We start from the raw sequence: 13,865 nt of genomic DNA on the forward strand, positions 1-13,865 counted from the left end.
CCGGGGTCCCTAGGGGGGGATATGGGGTCATTATGGGGTCCCTATGGGGGTTCCGGGGTCCCTAGGGGGAGATACGGGGTCATTATGGGGTCCCTATGGGGGTTCCGGGGTCCCTAGGGGGGGATATGGGATCATTATGGGCTTCCTATGGGGGTTACGGGGTCCCTAGGGGGGGATATGGGGTCACTATGGGGGGATATGGGGTCATTATGGGGTCCCTATGGGGGTTACGGGGGTCCCTAGGGGGGGATACGGGTCATTATGGGGTCCCTATGGGGGTTACGGGGTCCCTGGAGGGGATACGGAGTCATTATGGGGTCCCTATGGGGGTTCCGGGGTCCCTAGGGGGGGGATATGGGGTCATTATGGGGTCCCTATGGGGGTTACGGGGTCCCTAGGGGGGGATATGGGGTCATTATGGGGAGTTACGGGGTCTCTATGGGGTCCCTATGGGGGGTTACAGGGTCCCTATGGGGGTTACGGGGTCCCTATGGGGGGATATGGGGTCACTATGGGGGTTTCTATGGGGGGTTCTGGGTCCCTATGGGGGTTCCGGGGTCCCTATGGGGGGATATGGGGTCATTATGGGGAGTTACGGGGTCTCTATGGGGTTCCTATGGGGGTTATGGGGTCCCTATGGGGTATACGGGCTCCCCATGGGGGGATACGGGCTCCCCATGAGGGGATATGGGGTCTCTATGGGGTTCCTATAGGGAGTTATGGGGTCCCTATGGAGGTTACAGGGTCATTATGGGGGGATATGGGGTCACTATGGGGTTTCTATGGGGGGTTATGGGGTTCCTATGGGGGTTACGGGGTCCCTATGGGGGGATATGGGGTCATTATGGGGTCCCTATGGGAGGATATGGGGTCCCTATGGGGTTCCTATAGGGGGTTATGGGGTCCCTATGGGGGTTACGGGGTCCCTATGGGGGATATGGGGTCATTATGGGGTTCCTATAGGGGGTTATGGGGTCCCTATGGGGGTTACGGGGTCCCTATGGGGGGATATGGGGTCACTATGGGGGGAAATGGGCTCCCCATGGGGTTCCTATGGGGGTTATGAGGTCCCTATGGGGGATATGGGGTCCCTATGGGGGAAATGGGCTCCCCATGGGGTTCCTATGGAGGGTTATGGGGTCCCTATGGGGGGATATGGGCTCCCCATGGGGTTCCTATGGGGGTTATGGGGTCCCTATGGGGGATATGGGGTACCTATGGGGGGATATGGGCTCCCCATGGGGGATATGGGGGTTATGGGGTCCCTATGGGGGATATGGGGTCCCTATGGGGGGAAATGGGCTCCCCATGGGGTTCCTATGGGGGGATATGGGGTCCCTATGGGGGGATATGGGCTCCCCATGGGGTTCCTATGGGGGTTATGGGGTCCCTATGGGGGATATGGGGTACCTATGGGGGGATATGGGCTCCCCATGGGGGGATATGGGGGTTATGGGGTCCCTATGGGGGCTCCAAGGGGGCTATGGGAGTCTGGGAACGTGGTGGTGGTGGGGGGGGGGGGGGCTATGGGGTCCCTATGGCTCCTGGGGTGGGGTATTGGGGTCCCTATGGGCTCTATAGGGCACCTATGGGGGGCCTGAGAGGGGCTAGGGGGTCCCTATAGGTCCCTATAGGTGGGGGGTTAGGAGGGTCCTGGGGGCCACCAAAGGGGTATTGAGAAGGTCCTTATGGGGGGGGGAGGGGTTCTCCAGGGTGCGGGGGGGGGGTCTCCAGGGTGGGTGGGGTCTCCAGGGTGGGTGGGGTCTGGGAGGGGGAGGGGGCGAGGACCCCCCACGCCGTGGGGCCGCCCCGAACCCGCCCCCCCCCCACCGCCACACCCTAGACACACCCCGGGACCTAGGGGTGGAGAAGACCCCGGTGGGCCGGCCCTCGAGGGTCAGGAGGTGACGCTGAGCTGCCGGGTCAACGCCAACCCCCCGCCTACAAGTACCAGTGGGTCCAGGACGGGCGGGAGCTGCCCCACGGCGAGGCCCAGATCCGCCTGGCGCCCGTCCGTGCCCAGGACGCCGGGACCTACAGCTGCAAGGCCACCAACACCGTGGGCACCGCCAGCTCCCCCGACCTCCTCCTCGACGTCCGCTGTGGGTTGGGGTGGGGGGTGGGGGTGGGGGGTGGGATGGGGCCGTGTGGGGCGTGATGGGGGTCGGGCGGCCTGCAGGTTCAGGAGGACGTTGGGTGTCCACCACCCAAGAGGTCCTCCCTGGGTTCAGGAGGTCATTGGGTGTCCACCACCCAAGAGGTCCTGCTGGGTTCAGGAGGTCATTGGGTGTTCACCACCCCCGAGGTCCTGCCTGGGTTCAGGAGGTCATTGGGTGTTCACCACCCAAGAGGTCCTGCCTGGGTTCAGGAGGACGTTGGGTGTCCACCACCCCCGAGGTCCTGCCTGGGTTCAGGAGGTCATTGGGTGTCCACCACCCAAGAGGTCCTCCCTAGGTTCAGGAGGTCATTGGGTGTCCACCACCCATGAGGTCCTTCCTGGGTTCAGGAGGTCATTGGGTGTCCACCACCCATGAGGTTCTGCCTGGGTTCAGGAGGACGTTGGGTGTCCACCACCCCTGAGGGCCTCCCTGGGTTCAGGAGGACGTTGGGTGTCCACCACCCCTGAGGGCCTCCCTGGGTTCAGGAGGACGTTGGGTGTCCACCACCCCCGAGGTCCTCCCTGGGTTCAGGAGGATGTTGGGTGTCCACCACCCATGAGGTCTTCCCTGGGTTCTGGAGGACGTTGGGTGTCCACCACCCCTGAGGGCCTCCCTGGGTTCAGGAGGATGTTGGGTGTCCACCACCCATGAGGTCTTCCCTGGGTTCAGGAGGACGTTGGGTGTCCACCACCCCTGAGGTCCTGCATGGGTTCAGGAGGACGTTGGGTGTCCACCACCCATGAGGTCCTGCATGGGTTCAGGAGGTCATTGGGTGTCCACCACCCCCGAGGTCCTGCCTGGGTTCAGGAGGACGTTGGGTGTCCACCACCCCCGAGGTCCTCCCTGGGTTCAGGAGGACGTTGGGTGTCCACCACCCCCGAGGTCCTGCCTGGGTTCAGGAGGACGTTGGGTGTCCACCACCCATGAGGTCCTGCATGGGTTCAGGAGGACGTTGGGTGTCCACCACCCCCGAGGTCCTGCCTGGGTTCAGGAGGACGTTGGGTGTCCACCACCCCCAAGGTCCTCCCTGGGCGCAACTGTGGGCCGGTTCTGGAGGACGTTGGGTGTCCACCAACCCCGACACTCTCCGCTCTCCTCCCCAGATGCTCCAAGGAACCTCTTCGTGGAGACCTCGCCGCCCGGCCCGGCTTTCGAGGACAAGGAGACGACGCTGAGCTGCCGGGCCGATGCCAACCCCCTGCCCCACCACTTTGAATGGACCCGGGACGGGCAGAAGCTGCCCCACAGCGAGGCCCAGATCCACCTGGCGCCCGCCCGTGCCCAGGACGCTGGGACCTACAGCTGCAAGGCCACCAACACCATGGGCACCACCAGCTCCCCCAACCTCTTCCTTGATGTCTACTGTGAGTCGGGACACTGGTGGGAGGTGGGGGACAACATGGCCTGGATGCAATGGGGGTCGGGTGGCCTGAAGGCTCAGGAGGACGTTGGGTGTCCACCACCCCCGAGGTCCTTCCTGGGCTCAAAGTGCAGGTTCTGGAGGACTTTTGGTGTCCACCACCCCCGAGGTCCTTCCTGGGCTCAAAGTGCAGGTTCTGGAGGATGTTGGGTGTCCACCACCCCCAAAGTCCTTCCTGGACTCAAAGTGCAGGTTCTGGAGGACGTTGAGAGTCCACCACCCCCGAGGTCCTTCCTGGACTCAAAGTGCAGGTTCTGGAGGACTTTTGGTGTCCACCACCCCCGAGGTCCTTCCTGGGCTCAGACAGCAGGTTCTGGAGGACTTTTGGTGTCCACCACCACTGAGGTCCTTCCTGGGCTCGAAGTGCAGGTTCTGGAGGACTTTTGGTGTCCACCACCCCCGAGGTCCTTCCTGGGCTCAAAGTGCAGGTTCTGGAGGACTTTTGGTGTCCAACACCCCCGAGGTCCTTAGGTTCTGGAGGACTTTTGGTGTCCACCACCCCCGAGGTCCTTCCTGGGCTCAGACAGCAGGTTCTGGAGGACTTTTGGTGTCCACTCACCCCCGAGGTCCTTCCTGGGCTCGAAGTGCAGGTTCTGGAGGACTTTTGGTGTCCACCACCCCCGAGGTCCTTCCTGGGCTCAGACAGCAGGTTCTGGAGGACTTTTGGTGTCCACCACCCCCGAGGTCCTTCCTGGGCTCGAAGTGCAGGTTCTGGAGGACGTTGGGTGTCCACCATCCCCGAGGTCCTTCCTGGGCTCAGACAGCAGGGTTCTGGAGGACTCTTTGGTGTCCACCACCCCCGAGGTCCTTCCTGGGCTCGAAGTGCAGGTTCTGGAGGACTTTTGGTGTCCACCACCCCCGAGGTCCTTCCTGGGCTCGAAGTGCAGGTTCTGGAGGACTTTTGGTGTCCACCACCCCCGAGGTCCTTCCTGGGCTCAGACAGCAGGTTCTGGAGGACTTTTGGTGTCCACCACCCCCGAGGTCCTTCCTGGGCTCGAAGTGCAGGTTCTGGAGGACTTTGGTGTCCACCACCCCCGAGGTCCTTCCTGGGCTCGAAGTGCAGGTTCTGGAGGACGTTGGGTGTCCACCACCCCCGAGGTCCTTCCTGGGCTCGAAGTGCAGGTTCTGGAGGACGTTGGGTGTCCACCACCCCCGAGGTCCTTCCTGGGCTCAGACAGCAGGTTCTGGAGGACTTTTGGTGTCCACCAACGTTGTCCACCAGCCCTGAGCTCCTCCCCCCCGGGTCTCTGCCCCACCCACCGCCCCCGCAGACCCGCCCCGCGGGGCCACCTTGGAGGCTCTGTCCTCGCTGCCGGCGCTCGCGGGCACCCGGGTGAAGCTGCGCTGCGCCCTCGGGCCGGCCCGGCCTCCCGCCGGCCCCGCCGTCCGCTGGTTCCTCGACGGGCGCCACGAAACCGACACCGCCGGCCCCACGTTGGCTTTCGACGCCGCCCCCCGCCCTGGCCGGCGGCTACGCCTGCGAGGGCCGCAACGCCGCCGGCGCCGCCCGCTCCCCGCCCCTGGCCCTCGACGTCTGGGGTGAGTCTCGGGGCCTCCTCGTACCCCTCATGGCGGTTTCCGGTCCTCCCATGGTGTTTTCCAGTCCCCTGTGGCGGTTTCCAGCCCCCCCATAATGGTTTCCAGCCCTCTCACGGTGGTTTCCAGTCTTCCCAGTCTTCCCGTGGCGGTTTCCAGCCCCCCATCATGCTATTTGGCTTCTTCGTGGCAGTTTCTAGCCCTCCCGTGGCAGTTTCCAGTCCTCCCATGGCAGTTTCCAGCCCCCCGTGATGTTGTCTGGCCTCTTCATGGCAGTTTCTAGACCTCCCCATGGCGGTTTCCAGCCCCCTTATGGCAGTTTTCACCCCCCCCTTTACGGCAGTTTCCAAACCCCCCCCCCCCATGATGGTTTCCAGCGTCCCCAGGGTGGTTTCCAGCCCCCTCCAATAGCTTCCAACCCTCCCCCCGATGGTTTCAAGGCTCCCCTCAGTGCAAGCTTTGCGGTTCCTCATCACTTTCCCTCTCCCCGTGTCAGTTTTAAGGTCCCCGTGTCAGTTTCAAGGCTCCTCCTGGGTCAATTTTGAGGTCCCTGGGTCAGTCTTTAAATCCTCGTGTCGGTTTCGAGGTCCCCATGTCAGTTTCAGGGTCTCCAAGCCCCCGTGTCGGTTTCGGGCTCCCCCTTGTTGTTTTTTTATCTCCCTGTGTTGACTCTGGGTGCCCCCCCGCACCACCCCCCACCATCAGTTTCAAGTTCCCCATGTCAGTTTCGAGGTCCCCATTTAGGTTTCACACACACGCCCCCATCGTAGTTCCCTATGGCAGTTTCAAGCCTCCCATAGCATTTCCCTATGGTGGTTTCAAGCCCCCCCGCCCCGTGATTTCGAGCTCCTTATCTCCAGTAGCAGTTTCAAGTACCCCCCCCAGTGGTTTTCTATGTCAGTTTTGAGACCTCCCCCCGATGACTTCAAGGCCCCTGGGACGGTTCCCAGTGGCAGTTTTGAGTATCCTCACCCCCCACACCCCCCCAGTGACGGTTTTAAGGCCCCCCCGATGGTTCCCAGTGGCGGTTTTGAGCCCCCCCACCTCAGAACAACCCCCAGTGGTGGTTTCGTACACCCCCATCCCTCCCCAAAGCGGTTCCCGGCGGTGGTTTTGCGCCCCCCCCAAGTGGTGTCGGTTTCAAGCCCCCCCCCCAACCTCAGGACCAGCCCCCAGTGGCAGTTTCACCCCTCCCAATCCCTCCCCAAAGCGGTTCCCAGTGGCGGTTTCACACCCCCCTCCCCAAAGTGGCTTCCCCAGCGCGGCGTCGGTTTCAAGCCCCCCCCACCACCTCAGGACAACCCCCAGCGGCGGTTTCACCCCCCCCAAATCCCTCCCCAAAGCGCTACCCAGTGGCAGTTTCGCGCCCCCCTCCCCCCAAAGCGGCTCCCCGGCGCGGCGGCGTCGGTTTCGAGGCTCCTCCGGGCGTCGGTTTCAAGCCCCCCCCCCACATCAGGACAACCCCCAGCAGCAGAGTTTCACCCCCCCAATCCGTCCCCAAACCGGTTCCTAGTGGTGGTTTTTGCGCCCCCTCCCCCCAAAGCGGCTCCCTGGCAGTGTCGGTTTCGAGGCTCCTCCGGGGCGTCCGGTTTCAAGCCCCCCCCACCACCTCAGGACAACCCCCAGCGGCGGTTTCGCACCCCCCCAATCCCTCCCCAAAGCGCTACCTGGTGGCAGTTTCGTGCCCCCCCCCCCAAAGCGGCTCCCCATGGCGCGGTGTCGGTTTCGAGGCTCCTCCGGGCGTTGGTTTCGAGTGTCCCCCCACCTCAGGGACAACCCCCAGCGGCGGTTTTCACCCCCCCCAATCCCTCCCCAAAGCGGTTCCCGGTGGCGGTTTCGTGCCCCCCTACCACCAAAGCTGCTCCCCAGCAGTGTCGGTTTTGAGGCTCCTCTGGGAGTCGGTTTCAAGCCCCCCCCACCACCTCAGGACAACCCCCAGTGGCGGTTTCGCACCCCCCAATCCCTCCCCAAAGCGCTACATGGTGGCAGTTTCGTGCCCCCCCCCAAAGTGGCTCCCCATGTTGCGGGTGTCGGTTTCGAGGCTCCTCCGGGCGTCCGGTTTCAAGCCCCCCCCCACCTCAGGACAACCCCAGCGGAGGTTTCACCCCCCCCAATCCCTCCCAAAGCGATTCCCAGTGGCGGTTTCACGCCCCCCTACCCCAAAGCAGCTCCCCAGCAGTGTCGGTTTCGAGCTCCTCCGGGCGTCGGTTTCAAGCCCCCCCCCCCACCTCAGGACAACCCCCAGTGGCGGTTTCGCAGCCCCCAATCCGTCCCCAAAGCGGTTCCTAGTGGCGGTTTGTGCCACCCTCCCCCAAAGCGGCTCCCTGGCGCGGGTGTCGGTTTTGAGGCTCCTCCGGGCGTCGGTTTCAAGCCCCCCCCCACCTCAGGACAACCCCCAGTGGCGGTTTCACCCCCCCCAATCCCTCCCCAAAGCGGTTCCCAGTGGCGGTTTTCGCGCCCCCCTCCCCCTCAAAGCAGCTCCCCAGCAGTGTCGGTTTTGAGGCTCCTCCGGGCATCGGTTTCAAGCCCCCCCCACCACCTCAGGACAACCCCCAGCGGCGGTTTCGCACCCCCCCAATCCCTCCCCAAAGCGCTACCTGGTGGCGGTTTCGCGCCCCCCCCAAAGCAGCTCCCCACGGCGTGGCGTCGGTTTCGAGGCTCCTCCGGGCGTTGGTTTCGAGTGTCCCCCCACCTCAGGACAACCCCCAGCGGTGGTTTCACCCCCCCCAATCCCTCCCCAAAGAGGTTCCCAGTGGCGGTTTCGCGCCCCCCTCCCCCCAAAGAGGCTCCCCAGCAGTGTCGGTTTCGAGGCTCCTCCGGGCGTCGGTTTCAAGCCCCCCCCACCACCTCAGGACAACCCCCAGCGGCGGTTTCACCCCCCCCATCCCTCCCCAAAGCGGTTCCCAGTGCGGTTTCGCGCCCCCCTCCCCCCAAAGCGGCTCCCCGGCAGTGTCGGTTTCGAGGCTCCTCCGGGCGTCGGTTTTGAGTGTCCCCCCACCTCAGGACAACCCCCAGCGGCGGTTTCACCCCCCCCAATCCACTCCCAAAGCGGTTCCCAGTGGCGGTTTCGCGCCCCCCTCCCCCCAAAGCGGCTCCCCGGCAGTGTCGGTTTCGAGGCTCCTCCGGGCGTCGGTTTCGAGCGTCCCCCCCCCGCCCCGCCCCACGCTCACGGCGCGGCGTGGGGCGGGCCCGGCAGCGCCCCCGCAGGCGGCCCGGGTGGAGCAGCGCCCCGGGGGCCCCGTGGCGGCCGGGCGGCCCGTGCGGCTCCGCTGCGGGCTCCGCCGGCGCCCGCCCGCCCGTCGCCGCCGTCGCCTGGTTCAAGGACGGGATCCCGCTGCCGACCGGCGCCGGAGCCGGTGCCGGAGCCGGATCCGGTTTCGGTTCCGGCTCCGGCGCCGGTACCGGCTTCGACCTGCTCCTGGCGCCAGCCGGTGCCGCCGACGCCGGCGCCTACGTGTGCGAGGTCCGGAACGCCGCGGGGCGGGCGCGCAGCCCCCCCGCCCGCCTCCACGTGCTCTGTGAGTGCCGACGGCGGGGGGGGGGGGCCCAGGCGTCCGGGGAGGGGGGGCGGGGCCCAGGCGTCCGGGGAAGGGGGGGCCCAGGAGTCCAGGAGGGGCCCCAGGTGTATGGGAGGGGCCCAGGCATCCAGGGAGGGGGGGGCCCAGGAGTCCAGGAGGGGCCCCAGGTGTATGGGAGGGGCCCAGGCGTCCGGGGAGGGGGGGGGCCCAGGAGTCCAGGAGGGGCCCCAGGTGTATGGGAGGGGCCCAGGCGTCCGGGGAGGGGGGGGCCCAGGAGTCCAGGAGGGGCCCCCAGGTGTATGGGAGGGGCCCAGGCGTCCGGGGAGGGGGGGGCCCAGGAGTCCAGGAGGGGCCCCAGGTGTATGGGAGGGGCCCAGGCGTCCGGGGAAGGGGGGGCCCAGGAGTCCAGGAGGGGCCCCAGGTGTATGGGAGGGGCCCAGGCGTCCGGGGAGGGGGGGGGGCCCAGGAGTCCAGGAGGGGCCCCAGGTGTATGGGAGGGGCCCAGGCGTCCGGGGAGGGGGGGCCCAGGAGTCCAGGAGGGGCCCCAGGGTGTATGGAGGGGCCCAGGCGTCCGGGGAGGGGGGTGCCCAGGAGTCCAGGAGGGGCCCCAGGTGTATGGGAGGGGCCCAGGCATCCGGGGAGGGGGGGGCCCAGGAGTCCAGGAGGGGCCCCAGGTGTATGGGAGGGGCCCAGGCGTCCGGGGAGGGGGGGGCCCAGGAGTCCAGGAGGGGCCCCAGGTGTATGGGAGGGGCCCAGGCATCCGGGGAGGGGGGGCCCAGGAGTCCAGGAGGGGCCCCAGGTGTATGGGAGGGGCCCAGGCGTCCGGGAGGGGGGCCCAGGAGTCCAGGAGGGGCCCCAGGTGTATGGGAGGGGCCCAGGCGTCCGGGGGGAGGGGGGGCCCAGGAGTCCAGGAGGGGCCCCAGGTGTATGGGAGGGGCCCAGGCATCTGGGGAGGGGGGTGCCCAGGAGTCCAGGAGGGCCCCAGGTGTATGGGAGGGGCCCAGGCGTCCGGGGAGGGGGGGGCCCAGGAGTCCAGGAGGGGGCCCCAGGTGTATGGGAGGGGCCCAGGCGTCCGGGGAGGGGGGGGCCCAGGAGTCCAGGAGGGGGCCCCAGGTGTATGGGAGGGGCCCAGGCGTCCGGGGAGGGGGGCCCAGGAGTCCAGGAGGGGCCCCAGGTGTATGGGAGAGGGCCCAGGCGTCCGGGGAGGGGGGGCCCAGGAGTCCAGGAGGGGCCCCCAGGTGTATGGGAGGGGCCCAGGCATCCGGGAGGGGGGTGCCCAGGAGTCCAGGAGGGGCCCCAGGTGTATGGGAGGGGCCCAGGCGTCCGGGGAGGGGGGGGGCCCAGGAGTCAGGAGGGGCCCCAGGTGTATGGGAGGGGCCCAGGCGTCCGGGGAGGGGGGGGCCCAGGAGTCCAGGAGGGGCCCCAGGTGTATGGGAGGGGCCCAGGCATCCGGGGAGGGGGGGGCCCAGGAGTCCAGGAGGGGCCCCAGGTGTATGGGAGGGGCCCAGGCGTCCGGGGAGGGGGGGCCCAGGAGTCCAGGAGGGGCCCCAGGTGTATGGGAGGGGCCCAGGCATCCGGGGGAGCAGGTGGGGCCCAGGCGTCCGGGAGGAGCCCAGGAGTCCAGGAGGGGCCCCAGGTGTATGGGAGGGGCCCAGGCGTCCAGGGGGGCCCAGGTGTCCAGGAGGGGCCCAGGTGTCCGGGCGAGGGGGGTGCCCAGGCGTCCAGGGTAGAGGGGTCCAGGTGAGGGACTCAGGCATCTGGGAGGGGCCCAGGCGTCCGGGGAGGGACCCAGGCATCCGGGGCGCCCCGCGCGGAGGGGCCCAGGCGTCCGGGAAGGGACCCAGGCATCCGGGACTCCCCGCGCGGAGGGGCCCAGGCGTCCGGGGAGGGACCCAGGCATCCGGGACACCCCGCGCGGAGGGGCCCAGGCGTCCGGGGAGGGACCCAGGTGTTCGGGGAGGGACCCAGGCATCCGGGACACCCCGCACTGAGGGGCCCAGGCGTCCGGGGAGGGACCCAGGCGTCCGGGGCACCCCGCGCGGAGGGGCCCAGGCGTCCGGGCGCTGACGCCGGGCTCAGACGGGCCGCAGGACGTGGAGCTGGTGCCGGAGCCGGGCCCGGCGGTGCCGGAGGCGACGGACGTGGCCCTGCGGTGCCGAGCGGCCGCCTGGCCCCGGCCCCACGCCTTCGAGTGGTTCCGCGACGGGCGACCCCTGGGCCGCCTCGCCCAGGACCTCTGGGTGCTGCGGGCCGCGAGGGCCCAGGCGTCCGGGCGCTACCGCTGCCGCGCCGCCAGCACCCTCGCCTCCGCCGACTCGCCCGACGTCACCATCACCGTCTACTGTAAGGGGCCCAGGCGTCCGGGTGGGTTGGGGGGGGACCCCCAGGTATCTGGGCCAGGTTGGAGAAGACCCAGGTGTCCAGGTCACCCTATGGTGGACCCAGGTGTCCCAGGAGGACCCAGGAGTTTGAGTTGGCCTCAGGTGGATCCAGATGTCCAGGTCGCCCAATGGTGGACCAAGGTGTCCAAGGTGTCCCAGGAGGACCCAGGCGTCCAGGTTGGGCCCAGGCGTCCGGGTGGGTTGGGGGAGACCCCGGTGTCCAGGTCACCCTATGGTGGACCAAGGTGTCCAAGGGGGCTCAGGAGGACCCAGGCGTCCAGGTTGGGCCCAGGCGTCCGGGTAGGTTGGGGGGGATCCTCAGGTATCTGGGCCAGGTTGGAGAAGACCCAGGAGTCCAGGTCACCCTATGTTGTACCAAGGTGTCCAAGGGGGCTCAGGAGGACCCGGGCAAGCTGAGGTGGACCTGGGTGGGCTGAGGGAGGACCCAGGTGTCCAGGTCACCCTATGGTGGACCCAGGTGTCCCAGGAGGACCCAGGAGTTTGAGTTGGCCTCAGGTGGATCCAGATGTCCAGGTCGCCCAATGGTGGACCAAGGTGTCCAAGGTGTCCCAGGAGGACCCAGGAGTCCAGGTTGGGTTCAGGAGGACCCAGGGCTTCTGGTCAGGTTTGGAAGGATCCAGGTGTCCCAGTAGACTGAGGTGGACCCGGTTGGGTTGGGGAGGACCCAGGCGTCCGGGTCAGGCTTGGAAGGACCCAGGCGTCCGGGTGGCCTCTCTCCCCCTGCAGACTCGACCGCCACCATCTTGCGGAAAACCTTCTTGGGCCTCGGCGTGGGGCTGGGCTCCCTCCTGCTGCTGGGCACCCTCGGGTGCTTCCTGCGCCGCCGGTGAGCCCCGGGGGCCCAGGCGTCCGGGAGGGGCCCAGGCGTCCGGGAGGGGCCCAGGCGTCCGGGAGGGACCTGGGCATCCATGGAAGAACCCAGACATCTGGGATGGGCCCAGGTGTCTGTGGAGGAACCCAGACATCTGGGATGGGCCCAGGTGTCCGGGAGGGACCCAGGCATCCATGGAGGAACCCAGACATCTGGGATGGGCCCAGGCGTCCGGGAGGGACCCAGGCGTCCAGGAGGGACCCAGGCGTCCGTGGAGGAACCCAGACATCTGGGATGGGCCCAGGCGTCCGGGAGGGACCCAGGCGTCCAGGAGGGACCCAGGCGTCCGTGGAGGAACCCAGACATCTGGGATGGGCCCAGGCGTCCGGGAGGGACCTGGGCATCCATGGAGGAACCCAGACATCTGGGATGGGCCCAGGTGTCTGTGGAGGAACCCAGACATCTGGGATGGGCCCAGGTGTCCGGGAGGGACCCAGGTGTTCGGGAGGGACCTGGGCATCCGTGGAGGAACCCAGACATCTGGGATGGGCCCAGGCGTCCGGGAGGGACCCAGGCGTTCGGGAGGGACCTGGGCATCCGTGGAGGAACCCAGACATCTGGGATGGGCCCAGGCGTCCGGGAGGGACCCAGGCGTTCAGGAGGGACCCGGGCATCCGTGGAGGAACCCAGACATCTGGGATGGGCCCAGGCATCCGGGAGGGGCCCAGGCGTCCGGGAGGGACCCAGGCGTCCGTGGAGGAACCCAGACATCTGGGATGGGCCCAGGCGTCCGGGAGGGACCCAGGCGTCCGGGTGTCCCCACAGGTGGCGGCGGGGTGGCGGCGGACGAGGAGCCGGTCGTGGAGCCACCAGGAACCTTCTTCCTCCGCAACAAGAAGGTTCCCAACTCCCCCCCCCAACTCACCCCATCCCACCCCGGATGCCTGGGTCCTTCCCGGACACCTGGGTCCTTCTGGGATCTTCATGGTGCTCCGTGGAGGTGACGTCTCACCCACCCCCCCCAACCCTTACCCCGGACGCCTGGGCCCCTTCCGCAGCCCCGGACGCCTGGGTCCCCGGCGGGTCCCGCTGATGCCACCTTGAGTTACTCGTCGCTGCTCTTCCCTCCTGGACGGTCATCGGGGACCGGGGCCAGGTGACTCCCCCTCCCCCCTCCTCCCACCATGGGTCACCCTGTCCCCAGGGGCCCAGGCGTCCGGGTGACCCCCCCCTCCCCCCTCCACGTCCTCCTTCTTGCCAGGCTGCGAGGGGACACCGTGGTCTACAGTGTCCTCAAGAGGAGCCAAGGGGATGCCAAGGTACCACTCTGTGTCCCCTCCCCCTCTCACCATGTCCCCATGTCCCATCCCCACGTCCTATCACCATCCCTACGTCTGCCCCCGTGTCCTCTTGTCCCATCCCCATGTCCCCATCACCGTCCCTATGTCCATCCCAGTGTCCTCGTGTCCCCATCCCCATGTCCCCATGTCCCATCACTGTCCCCATGTCCCATGCCTGTCCCCCATCACCATGTCCCATCTCCACGTCCCATCACCATCCCTATGTCCATCCCCATGTCCCATCACCATCCCTATGTCCATCCTCACGTCCTTGTGTCCCATCCCCATGTCCCATCACTATCCCCGTGTCCCATCCTCACATCCCCATGTCCCATCACCATCCCTATGTCCATCCCCATGTCCTTGTGTCCCATCCCCAGGTCCCCATGTCCCATCACCACCCCCCTGTCCCATCCCCACATCCCATTCCCATCTCTACGTTCTCTGCCCACGTCCCCCTCCAATGCCACCCGTGTCCCCCGCAGGTCGCTGAAGGTCCCGACTATGAGAACGTCCTGCCCGGACAAGGGGATGGGGACAAGGATGGGGAGGGGACCCTGCTCTACGCCGCACTGGCCCTGTCCCCCCCAGGGACACCACGGGGACAGCACGGGGACACCAGGGCCGCCGAGGACACCGTGGAGTACGCGGCCCTGCGCCACTGATGGACACGGGGACA

General features: G+C 67.6%; 1 protein-coding gene and 2 long non-coding RNA genes across 3 annotated transcripts; all 3 read left to right on the plus strand.

The window, feature by feature from the left end:
• Positions 1 to 563: 563 nt before the first annotated feature.
• LOC134154199 (uncharacterized) lies at positions 564 to 5,367 on the plus strand. Its single transcript, XM_062600915.1, has 7 exons — positions 564 to 703; positions 863 to 1,059; positions 1,131 to 1,489; positions 1,949 to 2,102; positions 3,263 to 3,523; positions 4,851 to 5,042; positions 5,183 to 5,367. The coding sequence occupies exons 1-7, from the start codon at positions 564 to 566 to the stop codon at positions 5,365 to 5,367; spliced, it is 1,488 nt and encodes a 495-aa protein (XP_062456899.1).
• Positions 5,368 to 8,544: 3,177 nt separating this feature from the next.
• On the plus strand, positions 8,545 to 11,858 carry LOC134154198 (uncharacterized). The gene is made up of 3 exons (XR_009961348.1): positions 8,545 to 8,633; positions 10,713 to 10,976; positions 11,762 to 11,858. It is a non-coding gene; the product is annotated as an uncharacterized LOC134154198 (long non-coding RNA).
• Positions 11,859 to 12,653: 795 nt separating this feature from the next.
• LOC134154203 (uncharacterized) lies at positions 12,654 to 13,865 on the plus strand. Its single transcript, XR_009961349.1, has 4 exons — positions 12,654 to 12,745; positions 12,905 to 13,002; positions 13,108 to 13,165; positions 13,672 to 13,865. It is a non-coding gene; the product is annotated as an uncharacterized LOC134154203 (long non-coding RNA).

The sequence above is a fragment of the Rhea pennata genome, unplaced genomic scaffold (assembly GCF_028389875.1).
Source record: "Rhea pennata isolate bPtePen1 unplaced genomic scaffold, bPtePen1.pri scaffold_155, whole genome shotgun sequence".
Lineage (NCBI taxonomy): Eukaryota > Metazoa > Chordata > Aves > Rheiformes > Rheidae > Rhea > Rhea pennata.